Genomic DNA, 25935 nt, shown 5'->3' with positions numbered 1-25935 from the left:
CGTGCATACGCAACGTAGATCCTGCTTGGTTATGACTCACCCATGCTACTGTTTGCAGAGCCCATGGTCAAGGGGTTGGTAAACATGAACGTGCTGTGGACAGTTCACTGACGTCACGTTATATGACTTCTGGGTATTGAAGTTTAAATTTCTCAGACTTGGTCCCATTTGGAGCTGCCAATGTGTTGAAGTTGCCGAGTGCAGCTTTATACTGCAATCCACTGGAAGTTGAAAGTCGATACAGGAGATCTGAGTTGGTTTTCCCGACTTCTGATCTGAATGCATTCCAGGGCATTTGCTCAGGAAAACATGGTACAGCCTTTACCCATTAATGTTAGCTACGTGACAGTGCTCTACAACCCGATCTCCAAAAAAATTGTAAAATAGCAACGTTTGTGGACATACGTTGGTATTTTACGATGTCGGCTAAGAAATTGTAAAATGGGAACGTATGCGTCTACAGCGGTGGGCGTGGTTTGGGCGTGTTTTACGGAGATTTTCTGTTTCTAACCCCTCCCCCTACTCTAATCCTCACCCTAACCACTCAGAACGTTACTATTTTACATTTTTCGAGCCGAAATTGTAAAATAGCAACGTTGGTCCATATCGTTGGTGTTATACAATTTTCTAAGAGACTGTGTTGTCACAGCAGTATGGCGGAGCACACGTTGAAAGGTAAACTGAAGTCTCTTTGTACTTAATAAAACTTGATTTTACTTGACATGTAATTTTGTGGAACAAAAGTTTTTGTGTAACAACTTTGTCGTTTCCATTTTGTAGTGTAATATGGTTGTTCATTACTAGATATAAGCCTGCTAGTATTCTGAACTAGCCTACTAACATTAGTAGAGCACAACACAGTCTCTTAGAAAATTGTATAATACCAACGATATGGACCAACGTTGCTATTTTACAATTTCGGCTCGAAAAATGTAAAATAGTAACGTTCTGAGTGGTTAGGGTGAGGATTAGAGTAGGGGGAGGGGTTAGAAACAGAAAATCTCCGTAAAACACGCCCAAACCACGCCCACCGCTGTAGACGCATACGTTCCCATTTTACAATTTCTTAGCCGACATCGTAAAATACCAACGTATGTCCACAAACGTTGCTATTTTACAATTTTTTTGGAGATCGGGTTGCGTGATGTCAGGCGTGTTTATGTTGGCAAACTTGGACGAGATGGATCTTGCCTGAATGACTGACTGGGATCTTTGACTTGAATGACTTGAAGTTCCGTTGCACTTTTCTTTGTCGGAAAGTTGTTTTATTCCAAGTACTGAACAAGGGAATGCACCATTACATGAGGCCAGGAAGATGCTTCGCCGCTTAATGACTCGATTGGCCCTTTGTGTTCAGAGTGATTACTGAAAGGCATGTCGGTAGGAAATGATTGGATATGGCCACTTAGCATGACAGTGACTGGAATTAACACCCCTGCTTGGACAGGGAAGTCATTCAAAATGGCTTAAAAAGAGGTGATTCTGCTCTGCACGGCAGTCATCAGACACATGCTGTGCCAACACACACCCGCACTATCTGAGGGTTTGTGATTGCATGTGTGGCATGTGTACCCTTCAATGACTGTGTGTGTGTGTGTGTGTGTGTGTGTGTGTGTGTGTGTGTGTACGTGTGCGTGTGCGTGTGGGCATACGTACGTAGTGTACGCACTACGCACGCGTGTGTGTTTGACCTTGTCTGTGTGAGGGGGCAGCAAAGCTTTGCACTTGGCCATCTGTGATGTGTTGATAAAGTCAACGGTGACAGGGCCTGAAGTGACTGAGGCTGACTGGCCGACTACGTGACTGACAGGATCTTCAGCGTTTCCTATCGGCGGCTGGCCATCTCTCTCTCAACCTACTCTCTCTGGTGTGATAGATCGAGCAGGCAAGCTGGAGAAACTTCCACTGCAAGTTCTCCCAGGGATGGGGGTGAATTGTGGGGGGGGGGGGGGGGATGGGGAGGGGTCATATTGATAAATTGTCTTGTTACGCGCGTGTCTGCGCGCACACACACACACACACACACACACACACACACACACACATCTATGTCTATGTACTAAGTTGTGTCCTCATGTCTGAGGATTAACTGGATTTCTGTCGAGTCGGGGAATATAACTCCCTGCTGTCAGCAAACCTCAGGGACTCCTCTCCATCCTCTGTCTGTCTGTCTGTCTGTCTGTCTGTCTGTCTGTCTGTCTGTCTGTCTGTCTGTCTGTCTGTATATGTCTGTCTGTCTGTCTGTATCTATGTCTGTCTGTCTGTATGTATGTCTGTCTGTATGTCTGTCTGTCTGTCTGTCTGTCTGTCTGTCTGTCTGTCTGTCTGTCTGTCTGTCTGTATGTATGTCTGTCTGTCTGTATGTCTGTCTGTCTGTCTGTCTGTCTGTATGTATGTCTGTCTGTCTGTATATGTCTGTCTGTCTGTATATCTGTCTGTCTGTCTGTATGTCTGTCTGTCTGTCTGTCTGTCTGTCTGTCTGTCTGTCTGTCTGTCTGTATGTCTGTCTGTCTGTCTGTCTGTCTGTATGTCTGTCTGTATGTCTGTCTGTCTGTCTGTCTGTATGTATGTCTGTCTGTCTGTATATGTCTGTCTGTCTGTATCTATGTCTGGGTCTGCTTCTCACTGTCTCTTATTAAATCATCTCACATCTTTCATAACCCTCCCTTCTGGGCTTCTGTATCTCTCTTTCTACACACACACTCTCAAACATTCACCTTTTTAAAACAATTTCTCTGCCTCTTTATAGTTGTGTTCCTGGCACTGTGAGGCGTGTGTGAGTGCGTCTGTGTCTGTCTGTCTTTATGGACTATCTTTGATACTGTTAAGGCGCGGCAGGCTGTCTGCGGCTACATGTGACATGGTGGCTCATGCCTTATTTACGCCGGCTTTGCCGCTGCGACACTCTCTCCTCGTTTGCTCTACACTTCACTTCTTCTGTCTGACTCGGTCTCATTCTCTTGGTTTTTCTCTCCTCTTCCTCTCTCTCTCTCTCTCTCTCTCTCTCAGTCTCTGCACACTGGAGAGTGGCCTATCTGTGCTGGGTGGCTTAACAAGGCTGCGATCTTCTCTGAAGGCTGAATTGAGCATAAAGCTTGTTGTTAAGCCAGGCAGAGGCATGCATGAGAGAGAGGGGGTCACAGAGAAGCATCACAGCGCCGGAAAGCTCATAAAGTTGGCGGTATGGGAATGAGCTGTTTACGTCAGAATGGACGCTCGATGAAAACATGCTCACTATTACCTCCTCTTGAGACATGTGTGTGTGTGTGTGTGTGTGTGTGTGTGTGTGTGTGTGTGTGTGTGTGTGTGTGTGTGTGTGTGTGTGTGTGTGTGTCTGTGTGTGTGCGCAGCTGCGTGCGTGCCTTTGAGACAATATTAGATAAAGGATTCCTCATTGAATTTGTCGTTCATAAAATCTTTATTCTTCACACTTAATGAAAGTTGTGAGTTCACTGCTCATATTCCTCTAGTTAGCTATGCAGGGTTTTTCAAAGCCCAAGGTGAATGTTTATCATTACTTTTATTCCCCCCCTGTGTTGGATAATAAAGCAGTATTGGATATTAAACTCCATTAACGGCTACAACACTTGAGTCATAGCCCCCAACACGCCTTCAGCCCTGATATTCCTCCTGAGCCCTGTGTTTTTAAATGAGCACCTGAGAATGTGCAGTAATAATACGATAGCCATGACAGGACAGAATTAGCAGAGCTCTGAGATGACAGATTAGCACAGCTTTGCCAGCAATATTTTTCTTTCTTGTGCCGTTGCAACACTGTTCAACACTGTTTATTTTCAGAGCTTTTGCAATGAGCTACATACCAGCTGACTTCGTTGTACTTAAAGAATAAACAGCAGCCTGAAAACACTCTTTAAATTTCCCTATGTTAGGCTTCAGTGTTTGAAGGCAAGCTTAACTGGAACTCGGTAAGATCTTCAGAGAGCAGAGAGTCTCTAGGAAGGTCTAGAGACAAAAACTGCCTGGTTCACTGCCTCACCCAGGCTACTTGTAATGCAAGCTGACCTAGTTTTTAGAGTCGTGAATGTTTACAAATGGTTGAATTTGGAGGGGAAATACTGGTTTACAGTAGGATTCATACTACTGACATGTGCACAACACACACCCACACCAAGCTATACAATATTACAGATACACGTACACACTCAAACGCAGTTCTGCTAAGTCTGTGGCATGAAATGCTTGTGCAAGCCACCCAAGCTTTTCTGCCATGCTTTGGTAAACCCCTGTCCCATTACCATGCATTATAGATGGACCTATTTCTACAGTAAGTCCCATAAATGTAAGAAGCTGGCCTGGGAATAGAAGACGTTACATGGGCTCCTTGTCACAGTGACGTTTTAACTACGTAGAAACTCTGTAACATTTGTTCAGTAAATGTTTCAGAATGGCAGAATGACATTTCCTAATAATTCTATACTAGCATTAGCAGCACACAGTGTCATGAAGTAATTTCATACAATGGAAAACAGGCACTTCATACAAAAGATCTATACCAACTAGTTACTAATGAAGAGTTAGAAAGCATAATATGAAACAATAACTGAACATTTTAAACAAGTACTGTAATATTAATTTTCAACTATTTATCTTTTGTTTTACAGAAAGAATGGCTTTGCCTGAACTGCCAGACCCAAAGAGCCATATCGGGCCAGCTGGGAGATATGCCACCTCCAGCCATGGCTTCCCCCAAGAAGCAAACACCTGCTGCAGCCCCTCCCCTCTCCTCCACCCCTGCCCCTGCTGCTATAGATAGCACACCTGTGGTAGAAGCAGCAGAACAAACCCCAGCCGCTCCTGAGACCAAGGTAGTGCTTGCACCCACCCCAGCACCCGATAGTGCACCAGTTCCACCTGAGGACAATTTCCCTCTTTCTAATAGTACCCATCCTTCTGATATCAGCCTTCAAGGGACACCACAGTCAAAAGAGCAAGAACAGCCTCAAGCAACTGAACCAGTATCTGAGCCTATTTCTGAGTCTGTGCAAGAAGCTCCCATTTCAGAGAGTGTAGTGGAGAATGTCCCCAAAGTCTCAGCAGTTGAACAACGGCAGAGTAGCTCTGAGAAAGCAGTAGAGGAGCAGCCTTCACTTCAGACAGAGCCATCTAATGCTGAGCAACAAGCAGAGAGTGAAACTGCCAGTGCTCATCCTGTGGAAAGTGAGCCGCAAAAGCCATCTCCTGATAAAGGCTTAGACAAGACACCAGTCGCGCCTGATCCTGAACTCACAGCTCCCATTGTAAAAGAGGAGAAAGTAGCAGAGGTGCTAGGGCAAATTCAACCACCTAGGAACCCTCAGGAAGTTGAGCCCCCGGCAACTCCAGCTGAGCAGACCCCAGCACCAGATAGAGTAGATACAGCTCTTCATGTGGATCATGCAGGCACCACCAAAAACACAGAGGCAGAAAGTGTAGCACCTGACATCAAGAAAAAAACGACAGAAAAGCCGAATTTTTCAAAGGAGGCACCTTCGCCCACAGCGGGAGTTGTAGAAAATTCAGCTCCAGTAGCCTCTGTTGACAAGGTTGAGGTCCCAGAGCCACCAAAAGATTTAGAAAATGCTAAAGAAATCCCATCATTTACAGTGAAAGAACAGCCTGCCACTCTGAAAGAGAAAGGTGAGGCTAAAGAGGTACATGTAGAACACTCTACCTATATTGTAGTTAAAGTGGCTGATGTGAAAATAGTTCAGGAGAAAGCTGTTGAGGAGTATGTGGTTGAGAAGAAAGTAGCTGATATGGAAGCTAAGTTTGAGGAGAAAACAGTTGAAGAGAAGGTTGTTGAGGAGAAAGCACTTCAACAGAAAACAGCTGAGAAGGCCAATGAGCCGAAACTTCTTGAGGAGAAAGTTCATGATAAAGAATCAGAATCGAGTCCAGCAGCCTTCTCTACTGAAAACATTATGGAGAAAAAAGAATTGGAAAGAGCCGGAGAGCCATGTCTGCTGCCCAAAGCAACAGAGCCAGCTCTGCCTGTCCCAGTGTGTGAAAAAGTTTCTGAAGAAGAGAAACAGACACATCAACAGGAAAAACCAGCAGCACAAAATGAGCAATTCCCAGTGAATGAAAGCCCTGTGGAGATAGTCTCACTGGCAGAGAAGTCTGAAGAGAAAGATACAATGGCCAAAGCAGAGAGTGTAGCACAAAAGGGGGAAGAGCAGAAACATGTAGATACAAAGGTTGAAGCGCCAAAAGTAGATGATAAATCTGAAAAAGCAGTGGTCAAGTCTGTTTCCCCAGCTCCTGATGCTAATGAGCAAGAGAAGGTCAATGTCAAGGAGCCACAGCAAAGTGAGAGAGATATGGTGTCCTCATCTGTGGATAATGAGACACGCAGCTCAGATAAAGTCTCTGAAGAGAAACCCATAGGCCTACATGTTGGCAACAAACAGGAACATATTTCAGCATCAGAGGCAATTGCAAACGCAGTCTGCAACAAAGAGGGCAGTGCATGGAATGATGTAGGAGATAACACAATATCAAAGGAGGATAAAACATCTGAGACTGCTTTTCAAAATGAAGGTTTTTCTATAGCTCCAGTCCCTCTAGCAGAACCTGACACCCCAGTCTCTGTAGTTAGTGAACAGGACAAAGACAAAGGCCCAAAGGAAGAGAATGCTGACACAGAAGAGAAAAAGGAGACTGAAGCTCAGCTTCTGGAAAAGCCCAATGAGGCAGATGCAGTTGCAGAGGTGACTGTAGTAGTATGTAGCAAGTAGTGGTCTAGTGTTGTATTAGAGCGCTCCTGCTTTGATGACTTAAAAGGTTTGATTTTGACCAATTACCATAAATATAATATCATTCATACATTAGCAGTGTACTGTACATTATTGGCTATATTTCTACTGTAACAAATGCATTAAGTTAAATCTGGAAGTCACATTAACACGATGTTATGAACTGGTTCAACTAAATATCGTACAGTATTTAAAATTATTATCTTTTGTACAATAATAGCATTGATTACAGAATTATTTTGACAATGGCATTTATCTTAGAGTAGTTTACAGCTTACACATAATTCTAATTCTGTGCACTCTTTAGCTGTCAAGTCATGGTGTACTGTTCTTGTATAGAAGTATGAATTAATAAGTTTAAAAAGAATCAAAAACAATGCCTCAAATCCCATGTTTTGGCTTCCTGTGTTCCATTATATAAACACACACAAATCCAAAGCACGGAACGAAGCCAACATTTTTTACATGAAAGTGATTAATAGATTCAGATATGAATTTAATTGTACATTCAAATTACTTCATCTAATAAATAAATTAAGTTACAAAAGTCTATTTCCATCCACATTTCCTCCTTCTCAAGAATCTATATTCATACAGTATGTAGTACACATTTAGCACACTCAAGTTATCCCATATTAGGGCTATAATTTAAGGGTTTTATTGTAATATTTGAAGGAAATTAATAATGATTGTTTCTCATTTTAATCCAACAGGCGAAAAAGGTGGAGGAGACCCTGAAAGAGCCTGGAGGAAAAGAAATAGCTCCCAATGAGAGCAGTCCCACCAGCCCTACAGACTTAGCTAAGCTTGAGAGCACAGTCCTTCCCATTCTTGAGGCACAAGCAAGCATACAACCAAATAATGAGGAGAAACTCACTGACACACTAAAGACCAGGCGTAAATTAGAGGTGCTTCCTCTCTCACCTGACTCGCCCAGCTCAGAAGAAGACAGAGAACTTTCTGGGAAGAAAACTACCACTGGTACCCCAAAGAAAAAACTCCTTGTGCCCACAGATTCACTCATTGTGCCCACAGATTCATTGGATGACAGCAGTGAGAGCTTTGGAAAAGAAAGCCCTGTGTCTGGGGACGATGAGGATTTCATTCGAAAACAGATCATAGAGATGAGTGAGAATGAGGATGCTTCTCCATCTGATGAGGAAAACCTAATCCAGCGAAAGATCAGAGAGCAGGAGAAGAAACGGATGGAGCCGACAACTGACATCACGACATCGGGAAAAGCCAGACGACTTCTCAAGAAGAGCACCATAAGCCCAGATGATGAAGAAGACATACAGCTCTGCTCCTCATTGAATAAACCTGAGATAGAGAAAGAAGTGGGAGCCAAAACGAAAGAAGGGGAGCCAGAGAGAGGCATTGCAGTTCGTAATTTTCGAACTATGGAGCTCAACACAACGAGCACCCCTATGTGTGTCCCTAATGATGATGGAGAGATTGAAATGGAAAGCCTCACAGACTCACCAGATGACCGGTCCAGAGGGTCATCCAGTCTGCATGCATCTAGTTTCACTCCTGGCACATCTCCAACATCTCTCTCCTCTCTGGATGAAGACAGTGATAGTAGCCCCAGCCATATCCGCTCTGGTGAGGGGAAACAACACAGAAAAGCCAAACACAGACAACCTGGTCAGATGCTACCAACTATTGAAGACTCTTCGGAGGAAGAAGAGTTACGGGAGGAGGAGGAGCTCCTCAGGGAACAAGAGAAACAGAAGGGATCTGGGAAAAAGTCCAAGAAAGACAAAGAAGAGATTCGCCAGAGGAGACGAGAACGTCCAAAGACACCACCGAGCAACCTCTCTCCCATTGAAGATGCCTCACCAACCGAAGAATTGAGGCAGGAGGCTGAAATGGAGGAGATAAGACGCTCATCCTGCTCTGATTTCTCCCCCAGCATTGAATCTGACCCTGAAGGGTTTGAAATCAATGCTGCAAAGATTGTAGCAGTCCAGAAAAGTTATCAACTGCCTACATCAGTATCTCTTCACTCCCCAACTGATGATCAAAATGCTGATAAATCACAGATAAAACCTCTCAAAACTGCTGATGAGGCTTATGAAGAGATAATGCTGAGGGCTAAGTCTCCAACAGTTGAGAAAAATGAGATCCAACCAGGGAAAGAGTCCCTTTATGGAGGAATGCTCATTGAAGACTATGCCTACGAGTCCCTTATTGATAGTTCAAAAGCCGAATCAGAGAAGATCACTGTTCCTCCTCAGCCCAAAAAGCTGAGATCACCAGATGAAGTTTATGAAGACATGGTAAAGAAAAGGAAGGAGTTCATACAGCTGGAGCAAGAATATCAAAAGATGCAGCCAGTACAAGAAAGCACCAAACCAGAAATTGTTTTGCACCCTGCTGAGTGTACCATCTCCCAAAGCAGTACAGTAACACTAGGAAAGGACGGGAAGCCATTGCTTGATGCTGAAGCTGCCTATGAGGAGCTCATGAAGAGAGTTCTGACCCCTGGAACGAGTCCAACTCAACAGGAGCCAGAGGTTGAAGGCACAGCGTTCAGAAGGGCACTCCACCCCATTCCAGACTTAAAGGTGACCCAGTGCTCTTCAGGAGAATTGTCTTCTGATGAGGAGTTGAGTATGTATAAAAAGGGAGAAGAGACAGCTGCTTCATCAGAAACACCAGTAGTAACATCACCTATACCATCACCTGTAGCGGTGGTTTGTGAGGTTCCACCGTCATCCACATCAGATAAGCAACCTCAGAGCATCATTACAGCATCCCAGTCTGATGTTGTAGATTTATCCAGTGCACCCTCAAGACCATCAGCTCCTGTGGTTGCCAGTGTATCACCCTTACCTACCGTCCCCCAGTACACACCCACTACACCTAGCTTAGTGTCAACTGCCCCACCTGTGCCCCCTAAGCCAAACATCCTACGCAGGGCTAACTCTCAGGAAAAAGCAGATGTACCTGTTGCACCTCCACTGCCTCCACCCACCCCACCAAAGCCTACAGTTTTCCCCAGAAAACCTCCAGTTCCACTTCCAGCTCAGGCTCCAGCAACTCCAATCAGGCAAGAACCAATGGCATTGACTACAACTCAAGGATCACCTGTAAGACAACCAGTCGCCCCAACATACAAACCTCATGTTCCCCCTCCAGTTCCCCCAAAGCCATCTATTCCCACTGGGATGACATATAGCCCCAGGCCAGGGGATGGTGTCAAACCACCAATTGCACCAAAACCTGGCTCCCAGCCATCTTCGCCTGCCCATGTCCCACATCCACCAAGACCCACTGTACTTGCCACAAGCCCCACTGACGTAGTCCTGAATCTGAGTCCCTCTTCTGAAAGCAAGCCGTTTCACCCCTCTCCTCCTTCACCAAGATATGCCAGTAATCTCCGTGACACCTATGTGGTCATCACATTGCCATCTCAGCCCAGTTCTCCAGTAGAGGGTGTCACAACCCAAGCCCCCTCTACTCCTGGTCCAGCATCTCCTTCACGACAAGCTCAACCCCAAAGTTATCATCAACCACAGCCTCAACCTCAATATCCACAGCAACATCCACAACTACCTTCTCCACAAACAACCAGGGTCCCTCTGGCATACACGCGAGTCATTGAGTCTGTAGAAAGCCAAGAGATTTGTGGCCCAGAAAAACATGTATCTAGTTCTTGTCATATTATTGAAGCTGTATCTGCCTCGGCACAGCCACCTGTGGTTACACCTAACCATGTTTCTCAGGTGGTCACTACCGAAGTCCAAAGAACCACTGTCTCTGTTGTACATGAAAGGGCACAACCTCCAATGCCAGCTCCAAGAGCAAATGGTGTTCCAATCTCAATGGAGAAACCTAAACACCAACTGCCAGCACAGAATGGACAGGCATACCAACCTGGTGAGGTGGTAGACCTTAGGACCATGAAGGTGGACCCGGAATCAGACATGAATGGTGTGGACCTACGATGTCAGTCTTTTGCAAATGACGTCAATGCTCGCCAGAACAGTGCAGTGCAGTCACCTGTGGTCAACCTCAGCACTGAATCATCCACTGTCTCCATTTTTACGGATAGCATCACCATTGTCACCTGCGCTGCAACTATCCAGCGGTATGACAGTGTAGACACCTCACAAGCATCTTCAGGGCCCCTTCAGCTAACAAAAAACAAATCATTTGAGCCCATTTCTCAAATTATCTATCGACCAATTGATTATCAGCCCTCCATCACTACCAATGCAGAGATTCCCATCAACCTCTCATTTGGATCAAGCACAGGTGGAGGAACCTTCCAGACCCCTCCTATCACTATCGCTCCCACTCCTGTTCCAGGTTGTGTGGCCAATGGATTAACCACAGGTACAGCTACAGTGGCAGGAGCCGTGGACCTTAGTACAACAAAACCATTCAACACTGTGGTGTCAGTGGATGCTGCTTCTGCAGAAGTGGTGACAGCTGTGATCACAGAGGATGATGGCAAACCTGTGGATCTAACTGCAGCAAAAAGAGCCGTATGTTGTGATGTTGTGTACACGCTCCCATTCGCAGGAAGCTGCACCACTCAGCAGGCCACCACACCTCTGCCCGAAGACCGTTTTGGATATCGAGATGACCATTACCAATATGACCGCTCACCCTATGGAATGAGAGGCTTCAGTGGAATCAAACCTTCGATGTCTGACACTAACCTGGCAGAGGCTGGACTCTTCTTCTACAAAAGCAAGAACAGCTATAATTTCAGTGGCACCACAGAGGGTGCAGTAGACCTTACTTCAGCAAAGATTTCCGATGCAGGTCAGTGGAGTGACATTGCAGACCTCTCACTGAGATGTCAGTTTGAACTGCCACCACTCATTCACGGCTAATATATATGGCATTTTTCTTTTGTTTGTTTCATCATTTATCATCCTGATTTGCATGGACATTAAATTTTCTTTTTTCTTTTTCTTTTCTTTTTTGTTTGTTCTTTCTTGATAATATTTTTGCATGTTTCTGCATGCTGTTACATTATTGTTTGGGCTTGTCGCACTTCTGGAGATTGGATTTCCGATGCAGGTCAGTGCAGCGACATTGCAGACTTCTCACTGAAATGTCACTTCAAACTGCCTTCACTCATTCATGGCTAAGTGGCGTTTTTTGTTTGTTTAATCATTTATCATCCTGATTTGCATGGACGTTAATTGTTTTTCTTTTTTTTTCTAAATCTTTTATTTTATTTTTGCATGTGTCTGCATGCTGTTACATAATGTTTGGGCTTGTTGCACTTCTGAAAAGTGTTTATTTTTATTTTTATCCGCTTTTTCCACCTTTTTCCATAATTTGGATGAAGCATAGCTTGCTGTTTACTTCTTCAACATTGAACCAGTCTGTATTATTTGGATTCAACTGATATTTTTGACTTTTGACAGGTGAAGCTGTGGACTACTCCAAAAAAGGGGCATATGCAGGAATGACAATTCCACCTTATTCACAAGCCAGAGTAACAGGTCCTGTTGGTACACTCTTTGGCACAAGCAGTGTCTTAAGGTCATCAAATGGGGTGGTCTATTCATCTGTCGCGGCACCAATCCCATCTACATATGCCATTACCACCCAACCTGGGTCCATCTTTAGTACTACACACAACACCCCCTCGGGTATGCATACCAGTGACACCATGCCATCCCTGTCCAACCTCCAGAACTTGCCACTTACACGGTCCCACAGTTTCCTCTCTACCATCTCCATTACTGCAACGGGAGAGCAAGGAGATGCCCCACTGAATCTGGAGATCTCCAAGGAGGGTACCAGGGCTGCTGATGGTGTCACCACCACAACAACATCACTATCCCTTGACACCTACACGGACGCGTCCCTGGAGGCCATAGCTGCCTCACTGGAGGCGCTGTCCTCACCCATGGTTCCTGGGGATGGCCAGTACCAGGCAGAGCGTGACAGGCTAGAGATGGAGAAGCTCAAGCAACAGCGTGTGGCTGAAGAGTTAGAGTGGGAGCGCCACGAGATACAACGTTTCCGTGAACAGGAGCAACTCATTGTACAAAAGGAGCTGGAGGAGCTGCAGGCCATGAAGCAGCATATTCTGGCCCAGCAGGAGGAGGAGAGACAGGCTCACCTTATGATGCAAAAAGAGACCTATGCCCAGCAGCAGCAGCAACTTGAGCAGATTCAGAGGCTCCAAGAGCAGCTCCGTGTGCAACTGGAGGAGCAAAAGCGTCGGCAGATGTATCCCGATGTACCGGGGCGTGGCCCACAGGAAGCAGTCGTCTTAGGACCTGATGGCACAGTGCTATCCCGAAAGATCACAGATAGCGGGTGCCAGACAGATGAAGAGGATGATGCAGTCAGCAAAGCATACACAGCAGGGAGGAAGAAGAGGACTGCTAAAAAGAGTGTTGATAGTTGCGTGCAGACGGATGATGAGGATCAAGAGGAGTGGGAAGCTCAGTCAAGAAGCCGGCGAAGCAGGCCTCGCACTGCAAGGGGAGATAGAAATGGGCAGTCAGACATGTCTCTTCAAGCTCACACAGAGATCTCTATACAGACTGACACAGAAGGGAACATAAGAATGGACACCAGAATGGAGCTGTCTGATTCTGAACGGACCTCACCAAAGAAACGACCCACTCCCTTAGAAATAGGCCAGTCCCCCAACCTCAAAGCTGAGTCCTCCACCCTTCAAGCCCCTCCCAAATCTCCCAAAGTACTCTATTCCCCTATATCCCCCTGTATATCTCCTAGCAAATCCCTTGAGTTTGTCTCCTATGAGAAATCACTGGGTGACACAAGCCCACAAAAACTAAGAGGAAGTACTACTGAACCACTGAACCTCTCTCCAGCAAGTCCTAGGGGACCAAAGGTCATGCAGAGATCCATGTCTGATCCTAAGCCTATGAGTCCAACAGGAGAAGAAAGAGCGTCATCTGGTACACAGTATGGCGATAGCTACACTGTGAGTATATAATTGTCATTACATTTAACACTGGCATAATTTTGTCTTTATGAAAACGAGGGCCTTATTTGTGCTTTAACTTTCCTTAGTGATTAGTACAGTACTATGCATTACAACAGTGGTTCCCAACCTTGGGGTCAGAAATCTGAGGGGGAGAAATCAGCAATCTGATTTTAATGTCAGAATTCTGAGGGGAAAAAAGTCAGAATTCTACAATTAAAGTCAGAATTCTGAGGAAAAAAAGTCACCATACTGTTACATGTGACATCATTGATGATGTCATGTCACTGATGATATTACCGATATTGTACCGAGATTTGAACATCTCGGATCCCTAGATTTTTGGAACGTCAAAGTGGGGTCACAAGCCAAAAAAGGTTGGGAACCCCTGCATAATATACCATCATAATACTAAAATGATGTTGCCGGTCAGTTTTATTTCTCTCTGGCTCATTATAGCAGCCTTAGATTTTACTGCTGTAAAGGAAATGTATTTATTTTAGCGTTTAAGTTCCTTCTATAGCTGTTGATACTGCCTGGTGGAATTCTCTGAATGATTTTCACCTCTCCTAATCAAATATAGTGCTTTTCATTGCAAATTAGACCTGCTAAGATTGTGGGTTAATATAGGGTAGTTTTCTTTCAATACACACAAATTATGTTTTGGTTGATTGTATACAGTATATAATATAATATATTTCAACTATATCTTTAGAAGTGTGATAGAATGCAATGGTAATTGCATTACTGCATAAACTAAAATCACCAGTGTTCTACCAGCATATACAGTACCAGTAGGACAAAACAGAACAACAGAACGAAACAAGAGGACATAAAAAGAAGACATGGGGAAAAAACACAAAAAACAAAACATAAACAAGAACTAGCTCAGCACATATATATCTTTAACACGTTCACTGCCATTGGCGAGTCAACTCGTCAAGCAGAAACCAACGGTTGACTGCCAATGGCGAGTCAACTCGTCCCAAAAAAAAAAAAAAAAATTTTGACGGTGGGACGTTGATCTAACCCTTTTACATCTCCTATATAAATATGGAAGCCACCGAACGTGTACAACCCATTCCACCGACCCACTAAGTGGCGACAGTGCTCTCCAGACTAGAAAAAGCCAAGCCAAAACTGCAGGGGAACGCGCGAGGAAACCATTCTCATACTGTAAAATGGATTGGCGAAAACGCTTTCGCTTTCGCGCAGGGAGCTGGCGGTGGGGGATTGCAAATTTGCATAATAGATTATGGGTGCAACACACTTTGAAACACCGGCAGAAAGCCCACAATCGCACGCAGCTTCATTCCAGCTGAGCCCACAACCGAAACGAACGAGCCCCATGCAGACTCGCCCAAAGAGCAGCCGCCAGCAGCCAGGCAGCACAGACAGGCAGAGCCTCGCTTGTGCAGCCACGGAGGGAGGAGGAAAACACACACGGAGGGAGGAGTTTGAAGGAGAGGGGGGTTTCCTGCTGCTATGGAGGAAATTACTGTTCAAAACTATTGTTTAGATGTCTGACGTCTTACGCCAAAAATAAATGGTTAAAGTGACTGTTCTATCGAATTTCACAAAAAGCCATTTATCTCAGCTTAAATTTTCAGACGCTGAAACCATGCTGTATTCAACTGCTAATTCCTACATAACTACTAATTCTACAAACTAACTCTTTTAGACAGAGAAAGCACACATTCTATTAGTTCTTTTGAGATATTTTGTGTTCACAAAATCCTAACAGAAAAGAATCCTCGGCTCTTGAAAGATGAGCCAGAATCCTCAAAAAAAAACCTTGGCAGAAGCTACCTACAGTATTGAAAAAACGGCTGGCAGTGAATGTGTTAACAGGCTTTAGGCATCATTTTTTCGGGTCAACTGTCACAGGATCAGAACCACAGTTGGACCTTAGCAGCTCAATATTTTAAATAAAAGCTCTAGATGGAATGGCAGATGCATTCACATTTAACATTTAATGTGATATTTAAGAGAATATAATGCTAAATTAGATTTGAAACGTGAAATGTACTCATCTGGAAATTATGTTGTGTACTGCCACTGTTTCTATCCATTTCAATTCGTTCTCCATGGCATCGTTGTAACCTCAGACTAGGGCAAGTGACTGACAACCCCTCTCAACTCTCGCTTATGGGGACAGTCGTGAAGTTAACAAATGCAGACTGGAATGTTCATTATGGTAATGCCTAAATTCTGCATTATTCCACTTGTAAGATTCATGCACTTTAGCCGTATAATGCATTTTGAGCAGCACTTGAAGTAAACTGTTCCCTGCAAACCTCTAATTTGATTTTGGGTGGCAGACATACAGGGGGACATGCAGCGGAGTAAAAAGAAATAACTGAAAGATTTATTCATAGGTTACACACACAAACTTAGGCTTCTTATTTTGCTTCTGGCCCTCAAGGGGTATGATAGTCAGTTTCATGCCTTGGCGATTCACTGTTGAGAACCTCATACATACATAAAAGGCTGGACAAAAAGCTGAGCTTGCAAGAAAATATTGAGCTGTCAGAGATCCATAGAGGCCTAATGTGAATAAATGACTTCTTTTGAGACCAGAAGGTATAATTTTGTGAGCAGTCTGGAACACTTGTGGGCAGGGATACCTATCTTACTGGGAAGCACAAAGGGTAATCAATAAACTGTTTTCCAACAAGCTTTCATGCAGTCATATGTTTTAACTTAGTATAATTAAGGCAGACAGACACTAGAATTCATCCACTTTCCCCCGATTTTTGCTCCTTGTTAATTTGAATGCATCATTGAAATCATGCAAGATTTAGCAATTCTCTCAAGTTTATTTAATTTGCATAATAAGGGTAAGAGAAAGTCATTTTCCAAGTTCTGCAGAGTATGTCCAGCTGACTCATTCTTGTTGGAGGAAAGGAAGTTATATGTATGTATGTATATATATATATATATATATATATATATATATATATATATATATATATATATATATATATTATATATATATATATATTTATATATATAAAAGAAGAAGAAGAAACACAAGAAAACAAAACTCAACATAAACAAGAACTAGTTCAGCACATATATATCAGTCAGCAACACTCTTGTCATAGATTTAACCATTTATTGCCACAAATGGAAATACAGTTATGTATGACTCCACTCTTTACAGAAGGTGCTCCCTCAATTAGGCATGCAGCATGCTAAGCCAATCAGAGAGTGCAATGCAGAATCAGCCATGGGTATAAAAGAGTGAGCCCAAAGCAAGACATTGAATATATGTTTAGCCTTTGAGCCATGCAGACTCTGAACTAGAAAGATAGAGGCTGGGGTGGTGGAGGCAAAGCTTAGGCAGCAGCAGCAGCGGTGATGTGTGTGGCAGTATTGGAGTAGCAAAGCTCATTGTAGGACGGAGGCATATTTAAATGGAATGCCTTGATGTGAGAATGGATGTGATTGGTGAATGATTAGAAACGCTGATCCAATTGACGTTTTCAGCTGATTACAGCTGGGGTGTAGACTATGACTTCTGTGTCCTGCATAAACTAATGCAATGTTTTATTTTTTTCCCCCACAGGGGAAAGGCTCTGGTGGTACACCGACAGGCACTCAAAAGAAGGTGAAGAGGACTCTCCCCAATCCACCCTCAGAGGATGAGTCAACTGCCAGTGGCCAGACAGCATACAACACTGGTTCTGCCCGCCGGAGAATGTGCCGCAATTCTAACATGGCACGTGCCAAGATCCTACAAGACATTGATCGTGAGCTAGATCTGGTGGAGCGTGAGTCGTCCAAGCTCCGCAAAAAGCAGGCAGAGCTAGATGAAGAGGAGAAAGAGATTGATGCCAAGCTTAGGTACTTGGAGATGGGCATTAATCGCAGAAAAGATGCGCTACTGAAGGAGAGGGAGAAGAGGGAAAGGGCCTATTTGCAGAGCGTGGCTGAAGACAGAGACTACATGTCAGACAGTGAGGTCAGTAACATCCGGGAGACGAGAGGTGGCCGTGGAGGTGGTGAAGATGAGGAGATTGGAGGTCATGGTCTTGAGCGTCCTAGGACAGCACCACAGTCAGAACTGGAGGAGTTTGTCCCACCTCAAACAAAACATGAATATGGGAAATACTCACAATACCAGTACCCTCAAAGCCAATACCAGCAGTCTCTCTACCAGACCCCCCAGTCCTACCAGTCTCAATCTATCTACTCATCTGTCCCCTCGCTCACTAGCTCCCAGCAGCAAAGCTACCACCAGATGCTCCTGCTCCAACAGAAAGCAGCCAGGCAAGCAGCCCTCCTCTCAGAGCTGGATGCAACCAAATATGATGTCATCAGCCGCCAGCCAGATCCCACATCATCTGCCTACCTGGGAGTCAAATATGACAAATATGGCAACCACCTGGACCTCCGAGCCTTAGAAGGGGGAAGTATTGCAGGGAGCCCCATGTCAACTGTCTCTGATTCCTATTATACAGATGTGGACCACCATACACCCCGGAGTTACATCCTGCTAGAAGATGCTGCAGAACTGGCCAAGGGCTCCACAGGCCTATCTGCGTCCTATAGCCTGGCTGAGAGGGAGCTAGCCAAGGCAGAGAAGTTGCTGCGCAGAAGTGCAGCAGATCTAGGGTCTACTGACTACTTGGGTTCTGCAGCCAGACTCCATACTTATGGAAAAACCCCTGATGAGGAGGATTCGATGGAGGAGCCCTATGAACTGAAGCTCCTGAAGCAGCAGCTGAAGCAAGAGTTCAGGAGAAGTACTGGGACAGAAAGCTTAGAACAACTGGCTGGTCTCTCCCACCACTACTATACCCCTAGCACTGGCATCTCTAGTTACTCCCAAAGACACTACCCAAAGTCAGAGAAGTATAGCATCAGTAGACTTACTCTAGAGAAGCAGGCAGCTAAGCAACTTCCAGCATCAATGCTATACCAAAAACACAAGGCTCCACTAATAGATCCTAAGATCTCCTCCAAGTACTCCTCTATTACAGACAGCAGAGGTTTGGAGACAGACTATACCAATTATCTTGGGACTAGCAGTGTATCCCCAAGATCCAGCCGACTCATGCAAGATGAGCTTACCTTTGGCCTACGCAAGAATATTGCAGAGCAGCAAAAATACCTGGGTTCCACCTTGGGTGCCAACTTGGCTGGTTCACTAAACCTGAGCCAGGGCCTGGGCTTGGACTCTGCCTATCCTAGTGGTAGCCGCTCTAGACCCTCGTCCAGACCTACTTCTTGCTATGGCCTCGACTTGTCCATCAAAAGAGACCCTTCTAGCTCATCCCTTAGGCTTAAGGGGGACGGTGAAGCATCTGGGGATGGGTCAAGCTACCAGACCCCATCTGGTCGGACCAAACCCACAAGTCTGCCTATTGTGCAAAGTGGCCGTGGTCGAATCCCCATAGTGGCCCAGAACTCAGAGGAAGAGAGTCCACTGAGCCCTGTTGGGCAGCCTATGGGCATGGCCCGAGCATCAGCAGGACCTCTGCCACCCATCTCTGCTGATTCAAGAGACCAGTTTGGTTCATGCCTGTCCTTGCAGGACTCCCAGCAACACGAGCATATGAGGGAGGAGCCAACCAGGGGTAGGGGCTATGCAATGCTGGATGACCTTCAGGGCACCATGTCAGACAGTGAAGGTAAAAAACAACCTTGTCACAATGTCACACTTTTCCTATTCAGTGTTTCATCTTGGGGACTGTTTGGATGTGGTACTTCTTGCATGCACTCTGTAACCTTTAGGATATTTAGCTACTGCATATTTATCAAATATCCACGTGTGTCTGTGTTTTCATGTTTATCCGTGTATCTCAGTGAATGTAGCCTATCATCTTTTTTTATTTTGTATGTCAATGTATTAGGCTTAACTGTTGAGTTTTGATTTGCATGCATGTTTCTGTCCATCTTGCATTCTTTTCTGTTGGGGTTTGTTTGAATGTATCTTTATGCATGCATTGTGTTTCTGTTTGTATATTTCTATATATGTTCATTGCACCATGCAGTATTATCTTTCTTTTACAGCTACAGTATATTGTGTGGGAGGTTGTCCTCCTCGCATAGCTATCTCTCTCTTTGGCAGCCTGCATTTTATATAGAGCATGCTGTTGTTTGTGTTTCAATACAGCCACTTGAAAAATAAAGCATTATTCCATGAGTCTTAAAGAAGATTTCCATAGTCTTTCAAATCCTTCTTGTTAAGCACACAAGGCTTGAGCCACTATAGCAGAATAATCCTTCTTCAAAACTCAGGTTAGATAAGCTAAGAACATGCCCCCCCCCCCCCCCCCCCCCCCACACACACACACACACACACACACACACATTAATGATACACTGAAAAAGTGCCTCCACAACAAAATTGATGTAATTGGTACAGGATGTTGTCAATCTAGACCAGTGTTTCCGAAACTTATCTTCTGGGGGCCGACTTTAAAAATGACAAACCAATTCACAACAGGCTGATCTATAAATCATGAGAAGAGCGAATTTGTGAATAAATGAACGTTCCTTTTTTACTGAAAGTTCCACATCACCTATTATCTTCAATAGGTAAACCAGCCATTTCGAAGGAAATGGTTGGTTTACGTTTGGAATACGGAAGGAATACGTTTGGTAAATCATAAATTTGCTTTTTGCATAAGTTATTGAAAACATATACACATCAAATACATTATAAATTAGACCAAATAAATGCATTTAGGTGGAGTTAACACGGGCTGTCTCATTGTTTTTATTTGCTCTCAGTAAAACAATATACACATTTTAAATAAAAGACTAACAGAAATTCTGCAAATTTATTTGGGGACCCAAACAAAATCTCCTCCGATCCACCTGGTGGGTCCCGACCCAGTCTTTGGGGAACACTGATCTAGACAACTCATTGAAAATAAGAATTCTTCTTTCAAAATGATAATACTGACATCAGATATATGTATTATATTTTTGGATCCTGGGATAGTTGATCTGTGCTGTGAATGCTGGACATTGTTGATATATTTTCTGATTGTTATTTAAGTTCACAAATATATTTTTGGATTAAATGCATTTGTCATGATACTAAGTTATAGGTCAACTCAATAGGTAAACTATGTTTTAAATGCATGTTATTTGAGTACAACACTATTTTATGTGTAATAAATATTAAACCTTAACTTGCATGGCTTGTTGTGTGTACTTGCATGGATGTATCGTAATACATCAGTGAGTTATATGTTGCTTGCATGCTACACATGTATGCCTTCTCTTTGCATCTTTGTGTGTGTGTGTGTGTGTGTGTGTGTGTGTGTGTGTGTGTGTTTTTTACAAGACCTTTAAGTGTTACTGCCCCACCTAATATAATAAGTACATGCTATTTTACAAATGCTCACAGATTAAAAACTAATGAAAAAGTTAAGCTTATATTTATTTCCAATGCTTATTCTGCAGATAACTACAGCCATGACTAAACCATGTTCCCCATCATTGCCTTCTATGTCCATACATAATAATTCAAGTGTGATCAAAACAGCTTGGAACTGGGGACTTTCTGAGCTGAAGAGAGAGCAGTGTTGTCATATAAAAGGGGATGCAACATGTGTCCGTTTTCAATGCCAAAGTCCAGGGCTCTCAAGAAAATGCCATTGTTTATCCTTTTGGTTTGGATGTAAAAAGAAAATCCCAGTTCTGAGCTGTCTTGAATGCAGCATTACTATATGACACTTGTTGATGGCATCACATGGGTCCCAGTATTATGCGATGTAAATCCATTTGCCTTGGTTACAGCCCTAAGTGATTCCCTGATGGCTTTGAACAGAGACGATGCAACCACTGGTAGAGTATTAGTTCAATTCTCCAATCATCCATAAGCTAACATCTTAACTTGCACCAGAAGTTAAATGCACATGCATCTCCATAAAATTATGACTAAATGTTGGGAAGGTTTAAGACATTCAACAGATTGTGAATGACCGCTTGAACATGCCATCCTTAAAACAAATTCCTTCAGATTGACTTCATAACTGAATTATGATTCCTCAATAAAACTACATATCACGCATGGTTTGGAGGGAGCACATGCACATTGATAACAATTGAAGTTAGAGCATAGTGAGACATATGTATACCCAACATTTACACTCATAAAAAATCACCAGGCTTAGATTCAAATACTACATAATTGTTCACTCTCACTCAAAGTGTATTATTTTAGCTGCTTATATAACTGTGATGTCGTTCCTTGGAATCTTTTTGACAAGAAAGTAAAATATGAATTAGCTCTTGTACTTTCCTCATATCTGTCCCTCTATCCCCATGTCATAACAAATTCACAAATGAACTTACCCTTAACATCATGTTAACCTTTCAATGAATTGAAGAAACCAGTTCCCTGTGGTAGGTTGAATAAGTGCAGATTTATCTGCTTGGTTCTGAAGTGATGCTTGTTTTTATTCCTGAAGCCTACCACCTTAGACAAGAAGAGACCGACTGGTTTGATAAGCCTAGAGACGGACGGTCAGAAAACGGACAGGAGAGGAGACAGGTGACAAAGGACAAACACATACACCCTCATCCACTCACACGGTCGTCATGCAATCTAGATGCAGTTTGTACACTCGTATACACGGTAGAGCAAAGGCACTTGGGCCACATGAACCTGCATGTTTACAAGGTATCCATACATACTTAACTGTTGTCAGTTTGTGCTTCCATAACATCTCACCGGAGTGTATGTGTCACAGGGGAAAGGCCCGTACTACCCCTTCCCTCACCTCAGAGTCAAACTGCAGAGGGATCCAAAAGACCGCAGTGTCTCAGGTAAAGGTATCACACATTACTCCTTTTTATTCAACAACAGCAGCACAGCACACTAACACTACCAGGAATAATATGTGTTCAAAGGGGCATGTAACAAAAGCTATTGTGATACAGCCCCCCCCCCCCCCCCCTTTTTTTTTACTGACGCCATTGCTTGCTAAACACAATCGGAACCGATTGTGTTGACACTTCCTGTGACAGAGCTTATCCCGGCAGCCTGCTTCCAGTGAGTCACTAGATTTGACCAGAGAGACGATCTCTGGTTTGACTACGTAAAACAGCCGGCGTTTTGAACAGGAAGTCATAACACAAACGAGTCAAGTGGGTGGGGCTACATAAGGTGAATAGCTTAGGCATTACACATGTTTTAATTCAGCTGCTTTTAAATCAGGTTCCCAACCTTTTTTGGCTTGTGACCCTACTTTGAAGTCGCAAAAATGTAGGGACCTGAGACATTCAAATTCTGGTACACCATCGATAATATCATCAATGACATCGTCAGTGATGTCCCATAGTATGCTTCTTTTTCCCTGCAGAATTCTGACTTTAATCTGAGAATTCTGACTTTAATCTCAAAACCCTAACTTCTTTCCTCAGAATTCTGACAGTAACTCAGAAATCTGAATTTATTCTCAGAATTCTGACTTTATTCTCAGAATCCTGATCTCAAAGATGTTCATCTAAATAAAAAAAATAAGAGTCACTCACAATGTTGATTGAGGCTATGGTCCATTGATGGAAACCTTTGCAGTATTTCAATAATGAGAGACTAGAAGGAAAGTACAATAAACTTTAATGATAAACAAACAACACTTAGATTTGGCGAATGACTCCATGGTATGATGACGCTCCTCTGAGCCGAGAGGAGGACGTCAGTGATTTATAGGATAGAGAACCCCCATAGGGAGTTCTACTGGAGTCATGACATTGGTGGTGTTCAGGGGAGGAGGAGGGGCGAAGCAGCAGCTACGCAGGAACAGCAGCTATATGGGTGAACAAACAGAGTGAGTTACGACTTGCAAGAGTCTTAAATAGAACTTCATTTAGGTGATTGGCCAACGGCCGAAGAGAGGGAAAGCGTGGGAGACATTGATTGGACAGGGATAAAGAGGGCGTGCATATTTATGAATGGCTGATGTAACCTGAGGGCGTTGCTGCAGGGGAGAGAGAGATGAATGGAAAGGAACCATGGATTAGTGAATGGGATGGATAAACAATCATTGACTAGTGAAGTAGTCTTCATTATTGAAAACAGTCTAAGACATTATATAGTGACATGTGACATTAGTAATGTCACATACTGTAATGCAACACTGTTTGGATGTCACCTGAGAACAAAGCTGAAATTTTAGAGATGATCACTTCAAACTAAAAAAAGAACCCCCAAAAAAATCACAAGTGACCTTAATCATCTTTGGTAGTATTAAATTGTGTGTGGTGTAAAAAATAAAATGAAAATCAGGCGCCCCTATTTGAATTCCAGGCGACCCCACAGTGTTGCGATCCTATAAGTTGGGAACCACTGATTTAAATGATCATAAAATAGAATGCAGTGGGTGTCCGGGTAGTGCAGCGTCAGCTTCCCTGCCTACCAACACGAGGGTTGCAGGTTCGAGCCCCTGTGTTACCTCCGGCTTGGTTGGGCATCCATACAGGCACAATTGGCCGTGTCTGCAGGTGGGAAGTCAGATTAAGGGTATCTATCCTGGTTGCTGAACTAGTGCCTCCTCTGGTCAGTCGGGGCACCTGTTCGGGGGGGAGGGGAACTGGGGGGAATAGCATGATTCTCCTACGTCCTGCTGGTGAAACTCCTCGTTGCCAGGTGAAAAGAAGTCGCTGGTGACTGCACATGTATCGGAAGAAGCTTCTGCTAGTCTACAACTCTCCCCAGATCGGTAGAGGCGGTGGAGCAATGACCTGGGGGGGGGTATTTATTTTATATTTAGAACACGGCTCTCTTGAATACTCGATTCTGATTGGTCAATCAACAAGATTCACCGGTCATTATTTCTCGACAACCGACCGCTGCTCTGCCACACCTGGATTAATCAGTTGATAAGAGCATTTTGTCTGCAGACACTACTAATTAGGCCAACCAGTTGCAGCTGTGATGTCTTGTGTGCCAATTACGAATGAAACCGCTTTGTCGTTGAAAACGCTATTAAAAAATCTATTTGAATAATTATTTTTGTCAGATTACTGAAATAATTTAGTTGTAGGCCGTGTTCTAAGCGGGATAATGTATAGTGAGCCGGTGATTACTGGAAATAATGACCTTCAGGTGAATGATTAAGCCCTCCGCTGCGCGTCGGGCTCAATCATTCACCTGTCGGTCATTATTTCGCCAGTAATCACCGGCTCACAATACATTATCCCTTACATATATTTTATATAGTATTTATGGCAAGCCTCAACAAACTGGCAAGTCACTTTTACCATAGTGTTCCATCATACCACTCCTTCAGGCCGAAAGCAGACAGACATTTCATTTCCTGGCTTTGTTGATTTGGCTCTGGTCCACATCAGTCCTTGCCATGCTCAAAATGGCGTAGTAGGCTATCCTTCACACACTGATTATCTCATGCAATTAAAAAGCGGCCCACAAAGGAATGCCATCTGTTTACAGGACTGGGTGCTGAACTGACTCATTCTGTCCCTAGGATTTCTGGTTCTGTTGAAGGCTTATTGATGTGTGATCCCTGGAAATAATAGGTCCGTGTGTGATGATTTGTATATACGCAGTACAGGGGTTGGAATGTACGTTGGTGACTGTCTGTGTATGAGTTCCCAGGTTGTCTTTTCTTCTCTCTTGTCTGTTTTACAGTTACAGTTATAGTAATGTTTATTTCTATTTATGTCTATTTCTGAGTCCCACTCACCGGTGTTTTGTTTGTCTTCCGAACCAGGAAATGGACTAGGCATCCGTGTGGTTGGAGGGAAAGAGGTCCCAGGAAGTAATGGAGACATCGGAGCCTATGTTGCCAAAGTCCTACCTGGTGGATCTGCAGAACAGACAGGGAAGATTCTAGAAGGTAAGGTCCCTCACTAAATGCTATGCTCTTCAATCAGTTTGATGTGCTAAGAAAAAACAAAAACAAACGTGATGGAAGACAATGCTGTGTGTACTGCACCTATTCTGTTGATGCACTCAACTTTTGCTGCCAGCCGTGCCAGGTATAAATAGTAGGATAGTCTGACGATTTGTTGTCATGTCTTTCTGGCCTACATCCGTTTTTAAGATCCTTAAACATGTGATTTACATGCATAACTGCATCTGAGATACCTCGAGGTTGACAAAATTGAATCAGAATTGGACGCACGATGTGTGTTAGAGAGGCGGAACGATGACAAAAATAGGACTTAATTTGCGTTTAGTTTGATCACCTGCCAGCAATGAGCCATAACTCACGTTTGGTCATGAAAAAGGAGAAAGAAAAAGAAAGCTTACAGGTT

The 25935-nt window shown here is 43.8% G+C and overlaps 1 protein-coding gene across 1 annotated transcript in view; it reads left to right on the top strand.

Moving 5' to 3' along the window:
* pcloa (piccolo presynaptic cytomatrix protein a) overlaps nucleotides 1-25935 on the top strand; it is a gene marked incomplete at both ends in the record, with an annotated part of 90960 nt that overhangs the window by 36853 nt on the left and 28172 nt on the right. The window contains 8 exons of the mRNA XM_083662139.1: nucleotides 4623-6722; nucleotides 7484-11534; nucleotides 12149-13689; nucleotides 17261-19328; nucleotides 21451-21498; nucleotides 22125-22207; nucleotides 22407-22482; nucleotides 25389-25514. Coding sequence (XP_083518265.1) covers nucleotides 4623-6722; nucleotides 7484-11534; nucleotides 12149-13689; nucleotides 17261-19328; nucleotides 21451-21498; nucleotides 22125-22207; nucleotides 22407-22482; nucleotides 25389-25514 — 10093 coding nt within the window. The remainder of the gene's footprint in view (nucleotides 1-4622; nucleotides 6723-7483; nucleotides 11535-12148; nucleotides 13690-17260; nucleotides 19329-21450; nucleotides 21499-22124; nucleotides 22208-22406; nucleotides 22483-25388; nucleotides 25515-25935) is intronic.

Source organism: Poromitra crassiceps (genome assembly GCF_964638095.1).
Source record: "Poromitra crassiceps genome assembly, chromosome: 2".
Classification (NCBI taxonomy): domain Eukaryota; kingdom Metazoa; phylum Chordata; class Actinopteri; order Beryciformes; family Melamphaidae; genus Poromitra; species Poromitra crassiceps.
This window is presented reverse-complemented; position numbering and strand designations above follow the sequence as displayed.